This window comes from Fringilla coelebs (genome assembly GCF_963513975.1).
Source record: "Fringilla coelebs genome assembly, chromosome: Z".
NCBI lineage: Eukaryota > Metazoa > Chordata > Aves > Passeriformes > Fringillidae > Fringilla > Fringilla coelebs.
In genome coordinates this window covers 33615612-33630172 of record NC_140031.1, presented here as the reverse complement: position 1 = coordinate 33630172, position 14561 = coordinate 33615612, and the positions used below count along the sequence as shown (strand labels likewise).

Genomic DNA, 14561 nt, shown 5'->3' with positions numbered 1-14561 from the left:
CAAGAGCTGGAAAAATCTAGGTTCAATTAAAAAGATACTGGACTGGACAAATTTCTCAGAACTAGTCAGATGAAATGATGGGGGAAAAAAGGATATGGGAAATGTGTGTTAATGATCTCTAGTATGTGGGACCTGAGAACTTGATTAACTTTGCAAAACTACAATTGCCAAGCCTGCTTGTTTCAGACAACCACATATTTAGTGCCATTTTGATATAAGTTTTCTTTTGCACTGGGCTTGGAGCTGATTTCCCTTATTGACAGGAGACAGGGAATAGCTGAGCCCTTAAAATATCCGTTATTTTTTTCATCTGCTATAGGAGGACAATTTACTTCCATATGCTTTTTCTTGCACAGAGCAAACCAAGAGATAAGAACTAAAAATGATTAGTGATTGTTAACATGTACCTCCAGACCCCTTTAACATTTAGCTTTTTTTGGTGATTGCCTTTGGGTGATCAGTTTATAAAGGAAACAAATATGTGATAAACTGAGCACTCTTAGTGCGAGTCTGAGCACAGATCTGGAAGTCCTGGGCTAAAATATGTTGTGCACATGGGATTTTTTGCATTTCTTATCTTGCTTTTTCAAATATGTTTGGACTCAACAACTTAAAAGTTTTATTTCCTTCCTAAATGATTCCATGATTCTAACTAGCCCTAGCAAAGCAGCATGTCTGTGGGTATTAAATACCAAGAACAAACTTGAAGAAGGAACACAAATCCAGCACAGAAACCTTTTGCACTTACCTCCTCCGCAGGACTCTGAGCATTCTGTAAAGCCTTCGTATTCCCAGTCGTAGAGCTCATCGAACTCCTGCAAGCTGCCATACAAGAGCTGAGTCTCCTCTGGGGTGTGCTCAGCTGCCTCCCCACTGCAGGGACCGCTGTAACAGGCTCTCTGAGACACGGGTTTGGGACCTTCACATTCATCAATGGGCAGATCAGCCACAGACTGAGAGAAAGAGAGGAGCACTTGGCACTTCACAAGCCTCATCTGGCTGCCTACTCCACAGGTGACACTGCAGGTGGACCAAGCCTCAGGAATAAAGCTGTGAAAGGAAGAGAGCAAGGCAAGTTATGTCCACAAATTGCCAGGGAAGCAAAAGCAGGATAGCCCTATCCAGGTCAAATTTTATTTAATGAAAAACAAGTGCTTCATCTCATCATGCATTTATTAAAAACTACACACAGGAGGTTCTATTGACAGCTCAGTGGCAGGTCGCCTCATGTCTAAGAAATAAGACAAACCCTTGTAACACCCACCTTGCTCCTAAAACATCTCAGTGCAAGGCATCTAGCAATCTCCCAATGCGCCCAATGTACATGGTGATCCCACTAGCTACCTTTTTCAAGTATTCAAACTAGATAATCTTTGCCTTAGTTGCTACTTTTTTTTCAGTAGTAAGTATCGAGCAGGTTGCTGTTATCAGGTAATTGCAGGACTACATGGAAAATAATTTCAGTTGTTTTTCTTGTGTCACAGGAACTGCTTTTAAATCTTAATTTGAAAGCTTAATTTGAAGCTTTTAAATCTTAATTTCAACCAAAAGGTGAAGAGAATTCATAATTTCTTAAGCTTTTTTTTTTTGTTGTTTTATTTTTCTTTTAAAATTCATATAAATAAAATTTTAAAAAATTTAAATTAATTTAAAACTTTTTTTCCCCACAGGACACTTACCTTTCTCTCATTAAAAAATACCCCAACAATGTTTAATTTCTATTGTGGATTTCTTTATCTGTTGCACTTATCTTACTGATCAGTAACCCTCATATGCTCCAAATTTTTCCTTCTGGAAGTCTGTGAATATTTTATTAAAAGCACTTTGCAGCTGTCATTACAGTAAAACAGACTGAATTCCATCTCTCGTTATTTTCCTCAAAAAGGGAATAATTTTGCAGTTTCTCTGTGTTGTCACTGCTTTTTCAACGTCCGTAGCATTTTTCAACATGCTGTAGCATTTTACTGGACTAGCATTTTACTCAAAGTCATTGAGCCTAAGATTTACATCCAACTCTATAGAACTATATGATGTACATATATACATCATTACTACTTTGCTGCAGTAATGTAACACACCTTGTTTTGCTGAGCTCATACTGAACTAAGCTGACCCCCAAATCTAAGCAGAAACAATAGTTTCAGGGCCCTCTGTAAGCTGCAATTCCTGTGCTTTGATACCTGATGTCAGCGGTATTGGAGCCCTGAAGTTATGAATACAGGGTAATTTAGATAGCTTTATTTGTCTTGCCTTCTCCATTGGCCATTCTTCAAAACCTTCTGCCACAGGCAAGTTCTGAGGCAAAGGCTGTAGTTATACTTCAAGGACTAGAAAAAATGAATGAATAGCTGGATCTGGCACTGACCCTCACTGAACCTCACAGGAACAATCCCTGTTGATAACACTCCCTCATTAACAGTGAGTGTTTGCAATCTGTCTGCTTCTGCCAACTCAGCTTTTGGGATGTATTTTTCGTGGAAACCTGGCTGTCACTGACAGCATTCATCTTCCTTTGGTCTTTATTTTGATAGGCCACGCCAAAGTTGAACAGCTTTGCCCAGGGCTAAAGGCAATGTGCCTGTCTGTTTCTATATGGTCTGGGGCTCTAACAAACTCATTTCTCACCTGGAAATCCCATGAACAGTTTTGATAGAAAGAAATTTAGTTTTGGGATCAGCATATTTGAAAATATTTTTACACTCTTCTCCCTTTCATCCCCTGCCTTTCTCTTGTTGACAAAAGGACTTTCCCTTCATGCTGAAGTTAAAAAACCCCCAAAACCTAAAAGGGAAGCTAGTGTTTTCCTAGGATGTCTATATCAGGATCCCTGACTGGAACATCACAGTCTTTTGGAGCAGGCAGTATGCATCTCTTTACCCACTTTTTGTGGGTCTTTATAAAATCTTGTTATAAACCTGACCATGCATGGAAAGTAACAGAAAGGAAAGAAATTAATTGCAAATATTATTGTAAAATTTGGAAATATTTATAATGCTGCTACAAAGACTGAGAGAATTCTTTTAGGAGCAAAGCTTTTGGGAAACTAATGATGCAAACTTGTTCCATTTTCATAAGACATTTTAACTTAAAATATCAGTCTTGTTTCCAAGTTGACATCTTTCATTTTGAGAGGGTTTTACACTTCAGCAGCACAGGTGGGCCACTCTAGGACTGGAGCTGCTGAAATTCTATTTTGATACGGAAAATCTCCTATCAGAGGTTAAGCAGTTTGCATCAGCCACTATGACTTGGGTATTTTGACTAGTTGAAATGTGCAGCTTCATAACCTGGTAAACTGAAAGGTAGACATGCTAACCAGATTATGGGAAGAAAGGTCCTGGTCTTCATCAGAAGCTCTCTTTCTTATGTTTTTGGACACTGTAACTTTGCTTTGTTGAAGAACTGCTGTACTCCAAACCAAAAGGGAGAATATTCTTCAAGGTATTAAAATTATTCATATAGAAAAACAGAGATACTTCAAATACTTGGAATATTTACACATTATGTGTATCATACATACAAACATGGGAAAAAAGGAAGAGGACACAAAAGAAAAGTAAGAGCATTACTAAAGAAGACTGGATCCTTTTTGAAATGAGTCTTGATCTATAAATGCCAGGTATTATATTATTTCACCTGATTTAGCAACTCATCATGAAAATAATACCTGCAGGAAATTTTTTTTTAAAGCTACCTAGGCCCAATTTCTACATTTTAAGTGCTAACGTTGGAAATGTGATTTAATTCTAATATAACTGTTAGCTGGTAAAGAGAAAATCAGCCAAATCAAAAGAGCTGAAAGCAGAAAAAAGAGGGGAAACTCATTAAACCCTGCAAAGAAATCTTCATATAGTAATGGTCATTAGAAATGGAACATTTATGTAATGTGAATGTATAACATAAGTATACAATGTTTCTGAATTTTCCACCATTCCAACACCAAAATTATAAAGGCTTTCAAATATCTTTGTGTTGTCATTAAAGACAAATGTTGCTAAATGGTCAGCTCAAACCACAAAAAGTGTATGAATAAAAAGGAGACAGTTCATGGATTTGAAGTTATTTGTCCTGTTATTTGGGCTATGTTGTCCATAGAGCTCATCTTCTGCTGCTCAGCATTCGGCAATTCTGTATGCTAACCGCTGAGCTAGATGGAAAATGGAAGTAGTGGAATAGATATACTGAGAAGTACTTTTTTAGAAAATGGGAAATTATTGAGGTGTTTCAGTTGTCATTCCATATTGTTTAATTAAATCCCAGTGTAATAATCGTCCCTCTAACAACAACCCTAACAAACAAGACAAAGGCAATAACTCATTCCTCCAGCCAAGGACTGATGTATATTCCCCTCCATATAGAAACATACACGTAAATTGAGAAGACAGAAGAGAATTCAGAAGACACTGTCAATGCTCAACAGTGGGAGACCTCTCACAGTGGGTTCAGAGTGAGACCCACAGAGAGCTCTGCTGAGTGTTTCAGAGATTTTCAAAACTCTTGGTGCATGTAGCAACAGCCTCTTCTGTCTAGGACATGGTTGCCTACAGTATTTTATGAAGAAAAACAAGGGTGTTCATACTGGTGTGCTTTGAGCTATGGAGACAAATAGCTAATTTTCTTCACTGCTCCATAATTACATATTGCCCTTTATTTTTATTGCTTAATTTTTTTTGTTTGTTGCTTTTTCCCCTCTTGCTTTGTTTGTTTATTTGCTTGTTTTAAAACACCCTTGGTTAAATCCATGGCTTAGTTAAGTCTGAGGTTTTGGGACATGCACATACCAGTGGGACTGGTATTCTAAGGCAGTGTTCTAAGGCAGAGACACACATCTATTGAGATCTCTAAACTCAGACACTACTGGTGAAATGAAATGTTCAGTGGCTTGTTTGAAGGCTTGGGAATTTTCTGTGATAGATCCAGAACTGAGCACAGACTTCCAGACTCCTTATCTTGAGCTGAAATGCAAACCCTTCCTTTTCCTTCAGGAACACCTTTTCACAGTTTTTAAGTTCTGGGTAACACCACAGGATGCTCACATAACAGCACTGGATAGCTGTTGTGTCATTATTCAGAGATGTGAAACAGTCGTCATTACCACTTATCAAGAGAATATCAGGCTCCATCTGTAAGAGTATTAAAACTGGAGGCAGCTGCACAGGTCCAATTCCAATCAGAGTGATTCCATTCAGTCCTTCTACAGTTTCTTTTAAGCTGCTTGAATATGGCTTTTCCTTCAGGTTTGTCTCTTTATTTGATGCTGTTGGTGCTTTTCATTCATTGCTGCCTTTCTCCACAGGGAACAATAACTGTTCCTGTCCCTTACTGTTGTTACACATAAATCTTAAATAGTTGTGACTGTGTACAGTGGGTCCTTGAATGAGTAAATAGCAATCCTTAGCTAATGTATGCATTGATGACCTTCCCTTTGACCAACCATGTATATCAGATCTTAACATGAAGATTCTTCCTTTTCACGATGTGACTCTAAAGTGGACAAGCAATGGCTCAGTAGATAAAGCTACATATGTCCTCACTAGCTTTTTTTTTTTTGGCAATCCAACAATCAGAACATGCTCAATTTCTACAGGACAGCCATAATAGGAAGTTTTAAACTTACTTACTAACCCGTGAACCAGGTATAAAGAACACGATGGAAACTGTTCAATAACGAAAATCAAATTAAAATAGCTTATGTGTCTTTAGAAACATAAATACCTACTGGAAAGTAAGAAAGAGGTATTCTCTCTGTCCATATCCAATTCCCTGAGGGCTTTGTCACCCTGCTAATGCACGTCAGGAATTTCCCTTTGTTTTTCTCTGAACTGGCCCCATCACTATGATGGTGCCATCTGGCATCCAGATATTGTTGTTTGCCCACTCCCCCATCAATCTGCCATTCCCCCCTGCCTTTTTTTTTTTAATGGGTTGTTTATAGCAGTATATTAAAAGCTGGACATGGTGTTAACATACAAAAGCATTTTCAAAAGTTAGAAATCTTTTAAGAAACCCTCCACTACTCATAAACCTAATCTCATTATACACAGAAAACCCCATGCTTTTTTAATCACAACTGCTATTCTTTCTGGCTGTCACGCTGTGCTGATGTAATGAATTCTAGAGGAAGAGGTCAGACAGAAAGATACAGTGGGTCCTTCTTCAGATAACATTTCTAATGCCTGGTGAATGGTCACTTCAGGGACGGACAGCAATAGGAGAACTACGTGTACCTCAACACAGGACAGCAAGGCCTTCTCACCTTAAACAGTTGTGCTGACAAAGACTACAATACTCTGTTACCAACGTGGAATGTTTCATAGTAGTTCTGTCAGCAATTAATTTTTAATTGATCCCATTTAGGCATGCAGTAGGTCAGACAACCCAAACATAACTATTCCCTCTAGACTTGAAGTGGCTGAATTGGCTGTGATTAATTCTTTGAGCAGCAGAACCAATAAAGAAATATTTAACATTTGAAGACTGAGTGCCCAAGTGGATACTTTTCTGTCTTTTAAGGACTGAACTTCTTTAAAACCTTTCCTTCAGCTGTGGAATTCTACTCAGTCTTTTATTTCAGCGACACGTGTGGAAAAATTCCACTGAATTTCCTGAAGAATATCAACCAAGCTTGACAGAGGAATAAAATTCTCTGTGATAATTTTATACCTCTGTCAGAATCAGTTAATAGTAATAAATTCAGACATTACTGAGAGAAGAGGAAGGCAACTGACAGATAGACATATACAGACAAAATTCAACTGTAAGACTTGTTTGCATTAGAAATTCCTGAAGATATAAATTATGGAAGGCATTATACACATATGGAACAAAACTGCGGCATCTGGTGCTCTGGCAGCACATGTCTGAGAATGATCACAAATTACAGGTGGAAGGATAGTACGTGAGAAATATTTTAGCTTTATAAATCATAGCGTGCAATTTCATCACAAAAATAATATTCAGTAGAAAGTTACAAAAATCAGAAGACATCAATACAGAGATTCACAAATGTGAGAACTCAATTCATAGAAGAAATATGCTGATTCTCTTGAGAAAGACAATAGAGTTGCTTATAGCTGAGCTTTGTTTTCTTTTTCTGAAGAAGGATAAGGGAGAAACGGTCACAGTGGTCAAGGAAGAGTGGTCTAGTGGCTACAAGAATGGCCCTGTCTGTAGAGGAGAATGGGGGCACTCAGGGACTTGGTGGCAAGAGCCTGAGATCAAGTGAGGGAAAAGAATGAATCCTTGCTGATGTCTGCCCAAGTGGAGTAATGAAGTTGGTAATTGCTGCTCCAACACAGAGGGAATAGGAAAGTCATTTAATCAGCCATAATATGATCATTCACCAGCCAAAATATGTGGGTGGTAGCCTGACATCTGTAAGAGTGGTGAGCCGTGGAGTGTTACACTGTGTCTCTGCCCAGCTGCAGCAGCTCTGGCCAAAAAGTGCATTATCAGGGAATACACCTTGCTCTTGGTGTGTTTGAAATCCCTACACAGCTGAATGAAAGCTGGCCCCAAAATTGATTGTTCCTTGTATTTTGTGTGTTCTAAATGTTTTGTCTCCTTTTTTATATTGTTACACAGTTTTTCAATCTAATTATCAGGACCTAAAATGAATTACTGCTTAAAGTCAGACATTGATGAAAAACATATTAATAGTGAGGCACCAAAACCAATTTTAGGTGGAAGTTCACTGCTCAAGATTCCTGAAAGAGATTAGATATTTATAGAACAATATGCAGATGGATGTTGTAGTTTTCAAATGGGGATTGCATGGATGGTTCTTCCAGCACAAATTTTCTAAGTTTTTATTTGGTTTTCCTGTCTCATGCCTTATCACCAAAAATCATTCTAAAGGAAACTCAAAGCATCTCTGAGTTTTGGGAAACACTGCTTGCGTGAAGACCTTGACTTTGTGCCCTTTATTCTTCCTGCTAGTCAACAGATGTAAAAATCTGTACTCGAACTTATATTAACTAGGTTTCTCATCAGCCTAAAATAAAGATTAGAAATACTCCTAGAGGTCTGCCTTGCAGGGAGAATACAAGTGTAGGAAATGTCACCTCATGGCAGCCTGAATCTAGTCTGGACTGTGGCCCACTGTCCAGGATGGGGATAATAGCATCCCACTGGCACAACTGGAGCCTTGCAGTAAATGCAGCAGTCTGCAGAAAGTGCCCTCCAATGCAGCAGAGAAGTGGCATGAAGTATGGAGGTGTCATAACTGCACTTGAAAACAATTTGAAATTCCTAAATCCCTTTCCCTTTAGATCTCTCAAGGACTGTTTTAGTATCACAATATACCTGTAAGGTTTTCCACAATATTTTGTTAAAATATGCATCATGACAAACAACAGGTTATGCCTATTCTCTACAAATCCCCTCTTGTTAATATTTAAGGCTACACATACCCATATATGTATATACACATACACACACAAACATATATATACCTATACTCCTTTTCTACAGTGCAATCAACCTTGTTCACAAAACTGATAAAAAAATTTCTTAGCGTAACAAATTACTCTGAATATGACCACATAGCAGCATATCAGTATTGTTCCTATTTTATGTATGTTCCCAAGGATTATTTACAGGTTGATAAATGCACATTTTACTAAGTAATTTAGTAGAGCCCTGAGAAAAATCACAAATGAAAAATTAGTATATCCACAAATAGCAAATTTTCTACGCTTTGACCCTGAATTAATCAACCTATAAAGTCTATGGAACTCTGGAAGCAGTTAAAGATCTCATTATTCTATGAGATCAGCTATATGTGATAGCTGCTACAAATATATATAAAGACATATGATTTATATTTGTCTGTGTGTGTGTATAAATGCCTCTGTGTACATATATTTGTCTATATGTGTATATATATACATATGGCAACTGGATATTTTTTTTTGTTTTGGAGGACTTATTACATATGTCTCCAGCTCACTGGCAATGCTCCAGTTTCTATTAATTATGCCAAAACTGCAATTATATTGCATAAAAATGTTTTGCACTTTATGTTTTATTAATCTAATACATAGTTGCAGTAGTAATAAAAAATGCCATGTGCTCAGACACAAGGAATTGGATATTGAGGGACGCTGTGTACAGAAGTTGCAATTATAGCATGGATTTATCGCAGTTTCAGACAAAAACATCTAAGTTTTTGTACTTATAATAAAACATAAGAATACTTATAATTTCTCAGTCTCATTGCTCTAGGCTTATGTGGTATGCATCACAGGATTCTAGTTTATTTTCTGGTAAATTTATACTTTTTTTTGCTGTTACTATGCTTTTCCTTGGGGAAAAAGGCAAAAGGAAATCATCACTGGCTGCTTTTTTTTCATTTCTTGCTTCACAGGGGTGTTGGTAAAATTAATAAAGCTGCCAAGCTGTGAAGATATAGTGGTAATAGAGAATATATAAATACATAGGTGGATGCACTTTTATTATAATACTCTTGGAATGATCTTACATTAAACATGTATATTTGATTAAATTAAATCTGCATTTACCCTCTTGAAATCTGTCTCTTTGCATCTAAGTACGATACAGCCTTAAGACCAGAGATTTCCACAGGATTGGGTTCATCCTTTACTCTGTAGCAGAAGCCAAGGGATTGAGAGAGATTGAAAGAGAGGCAGCTGCTTCTGCACAAGTCCCAGGCTCCCACATGGAAACACAGAATCACAGAGGGCTTTGGATTGGAAAAGACCTGGGGGATTCTCTAGCTCCCATTTTCCGTGCTTTGGGCAGGGAGAACTTCCACCTAGACCAGGTTGCTCAGAGCCCCATCCAGCCTGGCCTTGAACACCCCTGGAGAGGGAGCAACCACAGTTCTCAGGACCACATAGCTGTTGTAAGCAAATTTTTGAGACTTACGAGGGCTCTTCAGATACGGCTGTTCCTTCCTCCAGCTCTTGAGCCTGCTTATACCATGGCAACTTGGCTTCCACAGGAAGTTTCTCTATGGAGCAAACACAAGCATGTGAAAATAGGAAGCATGTGGTAACACTGCTATGTGTGCCACCCTCCCTGTGCTCACCAGGCATGGGTGTGATGTATGGGAACCTTCACACACATGGGGGCCAAGCAGAAAGAGGAGAAAGAGAAATGAGAACACAGGGGAGAGAAACAAACTCTTTAATCACCTGGACTATATATTTACAAGGTTGTATGGCCAGATATTTTACTGCTGCAGGTAGAAGGGCTATAGTAGCCTAAAGCCAGACAGGCAAATTAAAATTGTCGCCTTTCAGACTACACAATGGGACTGTAAAGTGGGCAGCACTTTGGAAAGCATTTTTTGGAGGGAAACTTGCAAGTGTAACAGGCCTGCATCACACAAAGCAAAACGTGTAACATGCCTGTGTCTACTTTTAAATTTCAGCATGTTGGAAGACGTGCTGAGTTTGCTTTTGGTAGATTATAAAAATAAAGAAAATCCTCCTTTGATGATTGATACAACAAACAGGGAAACTGTAATTAAATGACCAAGCTACGCTTTTCAACTCCGTTTATCAGTTCATCAGCTATGTGGATTTAAAAAAATGAACTTGATACTTTTTCCGTCATTCCTGATGGAAAACAGTGGAGCTGCTTTTCTCCCTCTCCAGGATGTGCACACAGGGTAATGAGCTGCTCTGCTCTGGGGAAGGCAGGGCCAGGCTGCTTTGCAAGCCAAACTCCACTCTAAGGCAGTGTCAGAGCAGAGCAGTTGGGCTGAAGGAGCAGAGCTGTTTTAGCTCTACAGGGGTATAAAGCAAGAGCAAATTGGGCACTAAAGGCTGAGAAGGAGCTCTGCACTTCAACAGAACATTCTGGGCTAGGATTAGGGGAAACAACACAAAATGCAGTGAGACTCAGACTACTGAGGAGAACCAGAGCCAAAGCTATTTGCTGCTCACAAATCACCTAAGCCTTTTGGGTCTGTGTAAGGACGGACTCGTACTCGCCGACAGGAGCAGGTCAATGTCATTCAGAATAGTCAGGAATTTCCTGTGGCTCTATTGTGCTGAACATTTCACACATGCACATGAAATTTTCCATCTCTCAGTTGTATCACAGAGGAAGAATTACCTACAATTTGACTGCACAGCTAGTGCAACTTTAGTCATGCAAATTTCCTTGGAGCAAGTTATTAACTGAGGAAAAGAGGGACAATAATAGAGTTACTATTCTTCTGTCTTAAAAACAGCTTTCCAAGCTCTTCACCTAACATATTAATGCCATTTAAAGATGAATGCCATCACAGCTCTTAGATTAATCTATATTTTAATAATCATCCAGAATATGTAGGAAATATTTCTATGTTCTACAGGTTGTTTTATGGGTTTTGGAAGTCATATCTTACCTATGAGATTTTTTTGCTTAGATGCAAGAGCGTGGAAAAAGCAAAATCCTTTTCTAACATAGCCTGTTTTGTGACTTTTTAAATAACCTACCTTTTTTTACAGGTATTGTTAATTAGCATCTACACTGTAAAATTTGTTAGAGGATTAGAAATGTTGGTATTGTACAGTATGCTTTGACAGAAAAATGAACAAAAAGCAATTCTAACATGTACTAAGTAGAAAATTTTACCTTTGGAGATTAAAATAAAATATTTTATTTTAAAACATTTCCAGTAAAAACATGTATATTACATACAAAGTAGTATTAGATGAATATATGTTCTTTGTAAAAACTGAAAATCACTACTTAATATAGTGACATCCTATGTTTTCCCATTATTGGTGCAACACAGAATGCCTCAGGGCTTGAATAAACTAAAATGAAACAAATTATATGAAAAATTTGCCTTCTATTTCTTTTTTGCAGAGTGTGTTAGGAGCAGAACGACTTGCACATTTTTTGCCTTGCTGCTTCTGTCAACTAGGAAGACTGTTTTCTGCTTTGTGTTAATCTAGCTGTCAAAAAAAAACCCAAAACCAGTAAAGGATTAAAACATTCAGTAGATGAGAGGTTCATTATCCCTTCTGTCCTAAATTTCTAACCCTAGTTGTGTGAAATAAAAAGAAAACATTTCTAACCTAAAAATAAAATAATTTGGTTTGGATGGCACCTCTGGACACCATCTAGTCCAACACTCTTCTGAAACCACTGCTTGGCCTTCAGATATACAGATATTCAAACATTACACCTTGCATTATGAAGGGAAAACTGTGACAGTGTTGCAGAACAAAGATGAGGAGGGAAACTAAACCGAATTACACCAAGCTTTGCACAGGACTTTTCATTCCATGTGAAAAAATGGAAGACGGAATTAACTCCCTACATTAAGAAATTAGGCATGTATGTGCCACAAGGGGCAGCACAAGATGTTGTGAGGGGTAAAGATGTCATGCTCTTGCAAGGGTGGGCTTCCAGAAAGGAGTAATTTACTTTGTGCCCTGGTGACTCCTGTCTGAGGACATTTCATGACAGATAGAGGTAAGCAAAGCTGGCCTTGCATCCTTCTAGGCAGAAGTCAGTTCTGGGTGGTTTGCAACACAAGATCTCTTTTGTGTCTTGCTGCATTTGGCTCAGATGTAAACAGTGAAAATACAGCCAAATTTACATTTCTATTGCTTAGTCTTCTGGACCACCAATTAACTATGAAAAGCCCAAGCCTTGTAAGACGAAAGAGGTCAGCACTCACTCCAAGCTGCTGGCAGGCAGACAGGAACAGACAGGTGCAAAATCATAACTCAGGTGCAGGTGGAAACAGTGATGCCAGCAGCGAAACAAAAAGGCTGAACATGAAAGAGCGCTGAAAAATTTATGAGAAACATCTTGCCTCATTACCTTTGGGCTTGTAGCAAGGAGTGGGCACAACACATTCTTCTTTTATGTGTGGCTTTGTTTTAGTACTACAGCCTCCTGTATGCATCCCCCTGTGGTCAATGCAGAGGACAACACGGTATCTGAGTCCTTGTCCACAGGTCACAGTGCACTGGATTGAAAAAAAAACATGAAAAGAGAAAATGAAAAGGAGAAAAAAAAGTCACACATAGCAATGATAAATATAAGGGGAATATGCAACATAAGAGAGCCAAACATGATGCAGAAACACCCAAACCTGAAAATAAAATATTCATAATATTTGGTAATTATGGATAAAGTATAAAATTGACAGAAACTTTTGCCTTTTTGCTCAGAACATTTACTTGATTTGCACATTTTGCCGCTGGACTTCTCTTGCAGTGCCACTTTCACAATGTTGCCTACTTGGCTCCTAGCCATCTGTCCCATATTGGATATGCTCAGTAACACCCTCTTAGTTTCATTTGGAGCCACTCTGTTTTACTTGGACAAAGTACTGGGGCTTATGCATCAACAGGGATTAGATTCAGCTATTCTGGAAAAAAGCACCAAACAGAATGGGAAACTATCAGGCTTTCTTCCCTCAGACACTTTCTTAGGTTTTTTTTTTTTAAATTTATTTTCCTCTGGTTCATCAACTTTTACCCCCTGCACAGATTGTTTCAAAATTGGTTGCACAGGAGACGATCAGAACTACTAATCAGCTGGAAGCACTATGGATGTCACCAATGTTGTTCTGCTCTTGGACAGCAGCTTTCATCTGAAAATCAGCAAGCGCTTTACAATCGGTCAAGAACACCTCATCTGTAGGTAAGCTAGCCTAGCTGCTAAAGCACAATTTACTTGTTGAGAAACTGAGGTGGTGAGAAAATATATTCAAGCCAAGTCTTTATGTGCAAAGTTAGAATATTTTACTACTTTTGTGGAAGGACATTTCCAAGACATTTACTTTCATAGACAAGGAAAGGCAAGTCAGACACAGATAAATACAGGTATCAAAGAGCAGAGTCATATACACATTTATGTGCTTCTTGAAATTTCTAAGCAATTTTGAGTTTCAATTTATGACTGAAATGCTGTAATACAGAAATACCATTACATGCTTATTGGTGGGGTTTTTGTGCATTTCACTTCTATTCCCAGTCTATTATTAGTAGAGGGTCACAAAATAATGTTAAAGAGCTGATTTATTTTTCATCATTCTCTTTGCTCCTGTTCATCTTATTAATATATTTTTCCTGCATGGTTACTTAGCAGTTGGACAAATAGTGCAATTTAAAACAGAGGTGTTGGTAATGAGAGAAAACAGTAAAAGTCCTAACTTCCAAAACCTCACTGAAGTATAATTTAAGAGTGTGTTAAACACAAAACCACAAAACTAAATTGATTACCGGAGACCATTCTTGAGCAAGCCACTTTGGACAGTCAAATATATTGCAAGGCTGGACAACAGGCATCTTTGGAGTATACATGCATTTCCATTCTTCCACGGGGCTGATGTGCCCCTGAATGTCCTCTTCCACACAGGAGACGCTGCGGCTCTGAATGCCCCCTCCACAGGATGAGGAACAGGCAGTCCAGGGTGTACTTTCCCATCTGGGAAAACAAAGAGGCATCAGGAAACATTGCCCTTCCCGTTCCCACCCCCACCTGTACCCCCAAAATGCATAAACTGCTATCTGCAAGGTTGCTTGTTTGTATGGGGTTTTTTGTTTGGTTGTGGTTTGTTTTGTTTTGTTTTTGTTTGGTTT

General features: G+C 38.4%; 1 protein-coding gene across 1 annotated transcript in view; it reads right to left on the bottom strand.

The window, feature by feature from the left end:
- ADAMTSL1 (ADAMTS like 1) overlaps positions 1–14561 on the bottom strand; it is a gene marked incomplete at its 5' end in the record, with an annotated part of 172714 nt that overhangs the window by 70306 nt on the left and 87847 nt on the right. Inside the window, 4 exons of the mRNA XM_084225837.1 lie at positions 749–1050; positions 9889–9973; positions 12793–12940; positions 14202–14406. Of these exons, the coding sequence (XP_084081963.1) occupies positions 749–1050; positions 9889–9973; positions 12793–12940; positions 14202–14406 (740 nt within the window). The remainder of the gene's footprint in view (positions 1–748; positions 1051–9888; positions 9974–12792; positions 12941–14201; positions 14407–14561) is intronic.